The sequence below is a fragment of the Alligator sinensis genome, unplaced genomic scaffold (genome assembly GCF_000455745.1).
Source record: "Alligator sinensis unplaced genomic scaffold, ASM45574v1 scaffold203_1, whole genome shotgun sequence".
In the NCBI taxonomy this organism is placed as follows: Eukaryota; Metazoa; Chordata; order Crocodylia; family Alligatoridae; genus Alligator; species Alligator sinensis.
The window spans coordinates 960,272-967,369 of record NW_005841949.1 but is presented as its reverse complement, the minus strand read 5'-3'; the positions used below and the strand labels follow the sequence as shown (position 1 = coordinate 967,369).

General features: G+C 43.8%; 1 protein-coding gene across 3 annotated transcripts in view; it reads right to left on the bottom strand.

The window, feature by feature from the left end:
- The window catches only part of RFWD3 (ring finger and WD repeat domain 3), a 32,965-nt gene that overhangs the window by 22,861 nt on the left and 3,006 nt on the right, over positions 1-7,098 (bottom strand). For all 3 annotated transcript variants that reach the window (XM_006020185.2, XM_025199755.1, XM_025199754.1), the window contains exons 2-5: positions 5,429-5,792; positions 3,956-4,176; positions 2,434-2,528; positions 2,140-2,337 (exon numbers count right to left, since the gene is read on the bottom strand). In XM_006020185.2, coding sequence (XP_006020247.1) covers positions 2,140-2,337; positions 2,434-2,528; positions 3,956-4,176; positions 5,429-5,792 — 878 coding nt within the window. The remainder of the gene's footprint in view (positions 1-2,139; positions 2,338-2,433; positions 2,529-3,955; positions 4,177-5,428; positions 5,793-7,098) is intronic.

Genomic DNA, 7,098 nt, shown 5'->3' with positions numbered 1-7,098 from the left:
CACTGAAACACATTTCTATTCTCAACTTTACCTCCCCCCCCACCCCCCGCCAAAAAAAAACAGGCTTAGCTACAACTTAAAATACTCCTCACCTGCAGAAAAACCAAAATCAAAACCAGAAACAACCCAGAGATGTTTGGATACCTAGAAATAAACCATTAAGGCTTCAAACTATTTCTCTCTACCATCATACTTCACTCACCCAGCCAAACTAACAGCCGTCTTGCTAACCAGAAACAGACAAAATCTAGCATACATTAATAAAGTTCATTTCTTATTTGATAGATCCATTTCTGGTAAACCTTAGAATATTTTATTTGGATTTCTGCACATTAAGTTTGGTTGGAAAGTGTAAAAGTACATGATTTAAAGGCTGCATAGACAGTATAAGCTGAATTCCTTACCTGTGGGTTTAAGAAAAGTTAATCACTAGATAAGCATGTTTAAGATAATACTGTTGCTACTTTAATTTCTATGTGGTTTAAAAGCAGCCTCATACCTGATGGCATGTAATGAGACTCCTTTCTAAGGAAACAGGCTCAGATTACTGGGTTTCTTAACCTAATCTGGCACCACTTCACTCTAGGTTTCCTTAGCGTTTTTCACTCTAACACAGTGGCAAGCTATGGAATGCAGAGACAGCAAAAAAGCTGTGGGTACCTAGCGCTTAGCAGTAGGTCTGATGCAGCTGTGGTTATTAGAAGCTAATTTACACACCTGGCCAGGACACCAGGTTTTTAGCCATTAACTTAGAAAACTCCAAAGGAATTTTTATTTTCAACTGTGACAGCTTACCTGACTTCTACAGGGAGACATTAGATATTTATTCTGAAGAAAAAAGATTCTTGCCTGCCACTTCCAAAAACACACAAGTGTCCTCAAACCAAGTTTTGTAATAGGACTTTGCCACTCAGTCTTTTGTCCCATCTATTTATTTATCAGAGGTTCACAGATTCATCAGTCCATATCGTATCAGCACTGATAATAGGAAAATTGACATTACTGGCAATCAGCTTTTTTTGGCTGATAACATCACCGATAAACGCTACGTACATGCACACAGCCACAGCATGCACACAGCCAGTCACTGGCAGCTGGGAGAGCTGTGTCCAGCTGGTAAATCTGCTGAGGGGGAAGCAATGGGTGCTGCCCAGCTGGGGTGGCACTGGGCACAGAACAAAGCAGCTCGTCCAGGGGGTGTGGAGAGGCAGGTCAGTGGTTCCCACTGCTACATGCACCCCAGGGGAGGCATGAGGGGTATATGTCCCCCAGATCTGTGTGTGGGGCAAGGGCAGGCTGCCACTGTGGGCACTGGGCTGGCATCGGGCTCTTCCAGGTGGGGTGGCTGAGCCAGGGCTATGTTCAGGCTGGACCATGGCAGCACTGGGAGGGGGTGCTATGGAGCCCTGCTCCCAGCACAGTCACCACCCAGCCCAAGCACAGCCCCTAACCAATCCCCCTGCTGAGAAGAGCCAGGCACCGCCCTGGCCCCAGCCTGCCTTCACCCCATGCAGATCCAGGGGGCACACTCCCCCATGGATGCGTACAGCAGTGGAAGCTGCTCCCCACTCCTTGCACCCCCCTGGACAAGCTGCTCATGGCTCCGTCCCGCCCCCCGCCCCGGCTGGGCAACCCCTGCCCCAGCCTCAGCCCCGCTCCTCCCCCCTCACCATGAGGTCCTCAACCTGCCCCACCACGCCCTTTTCCCCCCCACAGCAGACTTACCAGCTGAACGTTGCACTGCAAGCTGCTGGGCTGCATATTGACAATCAGATTGGCCGAGTATTAACAAGCCAGACCAGCCGATACCATCGGTATTGGCCCAAAAAATCTTTATCAGTGCACCCCTACTATTGATTTAGCCACCTATATCAAGAATGAGTATCAACCTCAAATTTCACCCAGAATATGTTGAGATGGAGCAAAAATTTAAAGTTCCTTTCAGGACATTATAAACTAAACTTGGTAAAATTACAAGAAAAAAAAACAACCTTAACTTCTTTGGCTTATTTTTGTTAATATAGACTTAAAAAACCCAAAAGTTGTTCCTCTCTGAATGTTTTCTATCAACAGTGGTCAGAATGAGGACACACATTACTTGACAGCAAGTCTTTTTAAATACACATAAGAATACATTACCTGGGGGCACTTCCCTGCCTGACCCTTGAGCCACCTGTCAATGCAAGTATACCCAAAGAGGTGTCCACACCGGAGTGCAGAGAGCCTGTGCTCCCCAGCATTGCTCCACTGCTCAAAGCAGATGGTGCAGATATCTCCCTCTTCATCATCCAAGGGTACAGTGGGAACTGTTGTATCAGGTTTCTTTAGTGGACTGGTCTAAAATAAATATAAAATGAAAATAAATTCAAACATCAAATGAATACAAGACTTCACAGATCATAAAGGTAGCCAGAGATAGCTGGTTCATTTTACCTGTTTCTGTTGGACTGTGGCCCCCTCACCATTATGACTTTCATGCTCTGCAGAATACAAAGCTCCAGGGGCCTCTGTTTGGACCTGATCAGAAGCTACAGAGAAGAGACAGGAGAAAGGAAGAACAGATTCAAACTATTACAGGGGAACCCATTACTTCATTTCTAGCCTTCTATTTCACTTCTGCAGCTTTAATATTTTAGGACACCCAAATAAACAGTTCAGTAACTGATGCCAATTACAAACAAAAGCTTAATTCAACAAAACTAGAAGGATGAATTGCATCATTTACTTTAAGCAAAAAGTAGGGGGGGAAATCAGAGCAATTTTGTAACAAACCACTGACCCAGGTGTTCATTCTGGGAACAAGGTAACAAATAGGGAACAAAATAAATAAAGAAAATCAAAGAGAAAAGTGGAACTACAAAATGCCTGGTGGAGAAATGATTGCATCCTCCTCTGTGCTAGGAGAGCAAGGAGTAGGTCAAAGTGGGATATATCTTGTAAACAGCTCCCAGGAGACAACTTTTTGCTCCGCTGTCTGTTCTAAGTGCCTTCCTTCCCCAAGGTAAGTGCTGAAGAAATCTTTTTCTAGTTATATAAAGAAGCAGAATTTCAGCACATCCAATGACACAGATGTACTTCTTAAATGGTAACCATTGCTGTATACCACAAGCAACACATTTTGTAAACAATGTCTTGTCTCCACATATGCCCATATACTTACAGACAGGAGGGAAAAGGTTGTTGTAGTTTTCAATAATTATTTTGCAATTTGTATGCAGAAAAAAACCCCCATTCCCCTACTTCCTGTAACTTCTTCCTCAAGAACAAATACTTTGTTTTTCCCCAGCAAATTATGTAAACTTTAAACTGTTCCTCATAGATGCACTTTTTATTCCTACTTTAATAATATGAGTGAAGGGTTTTTTTAGGTTTTTTTTACTGCGACTAAGGGGTTACTAGCCAGAAAAGATTGAAACACACTGATCCAAGTGCACTAATGACTTCTGCTCAGGAAAACGTGAAGGAAAGCTACATAAATCAAAGAATAATCAACCAAAGTTAGTGAATGCTTAAGAAATACAAAAACCTGGGCCAGATTTTACACTGTAAATTGGCTTAGTTTCCGTACACTAAACAGAAGTTGTATCAAGAGGACTTGAGGACCTGGCTTCCTGTTTTCAGGATAATGGTCAGTAACAGAGATCTGGGCCAGGAAGTGAAATAGGAAATAGAATAATCTCCAGGTTATTTTTTTATTATTACTTTGAAGATTTCCAAGAGATTAGATTGTAAAAAGCAGTCACATGCAGTGCTTTGGAAAATTATTCACCAGTGTGCATGATGACAAGTTTACTTGTCACCAGCTGAGAGAAGACTGATCTTAGACCCAAGCACAGCTCTACTCTAAATCCTGAAAAAAACTGTCTACGAGATGCTGCCATGGTCAAGTTCGGAAATGTAGTCTGAGAAATGTCTGCCACTTTTTGCATCACGTTGAACCCTAAGCAACACAAACCTCTCAAGCCATCTGCTGCAGGTGCCTCCTCCTGGGCTGCTGCTGTTGTACCCAGCTCTGAAGAGCTGCTGCTGTCAGAGTCACTCAACTCCACGGTTTCATCAGAGCTGTGACCTGTGTTGTTCACAGGGAGACGCAAAGTCTCCAGCAGCGGAGCTGCTACTGTTGCTGCCCTTTGGGTCCTGCTAAAACTAAAATATCTATCTAATCGTCCCCTAGGCCTGAAAAACAAGAAGAAAAAAAAAAAAAAATCACAGTATTCTTTCATATTAATATAAGCAAGCACAGGAGTTAGGCTCCTAAATTACCCACTAGTATCCTAAGAATTGTGTGTTACTTGTGCATCTTAGGGAAATAAAATGTCACCTTACATACTGATCTGAATTGCATGTATGTGCCCAAATGCTTTACAAAGCTGCATTCTGCTGGACACAATGAAGTCCGAGTCTGTCAAATCATTCCTGAGTGCATGTAATACTGTGTAGCAGGTGCTTAAGTCCATTCATACTCCACCACAATTCAATTACACTCTGGATGCACTCTGCCCACAATTTTGGGGGTTGATTCTACAATCTGAAACAATGATTAGCAACTGCTTGACATGTATGTCCCATTTCTCTTCCCTACTAGCCTGGCAGGTTATAGCACTTATCCAAGGGAGAGAAGGCCTGGAGAACCCAGGTTCTATGCTCACCTCCTTTTGAAGGGATTTGAATTCTGACTTCCCATATCACAGGGATACCACCTAACCACCACGAAACAGACAAGACAGGTCTGAGAGCCCCTTCCTGTTTAAGTTGTATTGTGGTCAGCCAGGAATGAAAGAGCCAGAAGGAAAACAAACAAGAGGGAGCTTGATTGTGTGACTTCAGGAGAGGGGAAGCAGTGGGGAAGTGAACCCTTGCTTCCCCTATGGTTTGTTAATTTCACATTATCTAGTCAGTTACCAGGAAAACTGCATAAATAGCACGGAGAGCAAGGAGCACATTTTTGCACATGGTTCATTATTTGCATGAACCTCTCTTCTTATGGGGCTGAAACATATAACCAGACTGTACTATGTGGGAAGCCTTCCAGTGGCAGTCCTCATAACTACTTCTTGCAGGAGAGGCCTCATGAAGGGCATTACCTACAACTATGCCCAGAAGTTTTCCCAGTTGCTGATAAGGACACTGTGTACAGACATAGTATGCGCAGGACCAGATTCTCTAAAGCAGTTCATCTGGAAGTCTGTACCACCATAATATCTAAGTAATGAATAAAAGATGTTGCCAAAAACTTTTGATTTCCAGGAAGGAGTCTAAACAGCAGATGAGAAGAAACTTGGTACCGTCTACTCAGATGTAAGATGGGTAGGATACATGGAGTTTGACCTCACTCATAAAGCTAGACTGAAAAGGACTTTCCACAGAGCAACATAATACAATAAACATGGCAGATCCCAGGTTTGGGGAAATTCTATTTCAACTATACCTGGCATTGCCTGTCCTCTGGGACCCACCAACTCTTTGCTGCTGGTGACGAGTTCTTCTTGTTGGTGACACCAGGAGAGGGAAGTGTTGTTCTTGTTGTGCAACTGGCTGTGTAGCCTGCAATCGAAACAACTCTAATACCCCACGTAGCCTCTGCAGCCTATCTACAGCAGATGCACCATTCAGCTGTGGGTCAGACTCATCATCTGTTTCTCCTGGACTAGGAGGAGCTGCAATGCCTTCTGTTTCTTCACCAGGCACTGGAGTATTAGCTGACAATGGTAGCAGAGAATGACCAGAGGCCTGTACAGGAAATTCCTCTACTGCTGGCTGGAGATCTACTTCCATGTCTTCCTGTGCCATTTCTGAAAGAGGCATGGAATGGGAAAAAATAAATAAATAAATAAATCAAAGAGATACAAGATAAGTGCTATTGCTCAATTGATTCCTGCCAGTATAAAGATGCAAATGAACTCCAAAAAAGTCTCTAGGATTAATAGCCAAGATACCTTGGACACCATTTCTCACCATGTTTACCTCCCTCCCATATTAACTTGAGAATTTCATATTATATTCATGTGTCAGGTGGCTGAGAGAAAAAAGCATTCCCATCCTCCTCAACTTCTAAATTTGTGATCCAACAGACCTTCTTTAAAAAAGATAATGTCTTTTGATGACAGAAATTCCTGGCTCACCTTCTGGTACATATTAAAAAACACATGATACATATGGATAATTTTTATATTTGAGAAAGTGTTTTTGGGAAATGCTTTTAATTAATAAAAAAAAGCAAGATATGCAAATCTTAACTGGCACTTCATATCTTTAATCAAAAATAATCTCAAAAGTATCATAAGGTTCTCAGATACTATGGTGAAAAACACAAATGAATATTTGTGAATAAGATAGACCCTGAGACGGTGCAGGGTCACTTGGAGGAACTGGATGCCTTTAAGTCAGCAGGCCCGGATGAGCTCCATCCGAGGGTACTGAAGGCACTGGCTGACGTCACTGCGCAACCACTGGCGGTAATATTTGAGCAGTCGTGGCGCACGGGCCAGGTCCCGGAGGACTGGAAAAGGGCCAATATGGTCCCCATTTTCAAGAAGGGGAGGAAGGAGGACCCAGGCAACTATAGGCCAGTCAGTCTCACCTCCATCCTAGGCAAAGTCTTAGAAAAAATTATCAAGGCTCACATTTGCGAGAGCCCGGCAGGACAAATTATCCTGAGGGGAAACCAGCACGGGTTCGTAGCAGGTAGATCATGCCTGACTAATCTAGTCTCTTTTTATGACCAGGTTACAAAACGCCTAGACACAGGAGGAGGGGTTGATGTCGTATTTAGGAAGGCCTTCGATACGGTATTCCACCCCATACTGGTAAACAAGTTAAGAGGCTGTGACTTGGACGACTACACAGTCCAGTGGGTGACGAATTGGCTAGAGGGTCGCACCCAGAGTCGTAGTGGATGGGTCAGTATTGACCTGGAAGGGTGTGGGAAGTGGGGTCCCGCAGGGCTCGGACCGATACTCTTCAATATCTTCATCAGCGACTTGGACGAGGGAGTGAAGTGTACTCTGTCCAAGTTTGCAGATGACACAAAACTGTGGGGAGAAGTGGACACGCCGGAGGGCAGGGAACAACTACAAGCAGACCTGGACAGGTTGGACA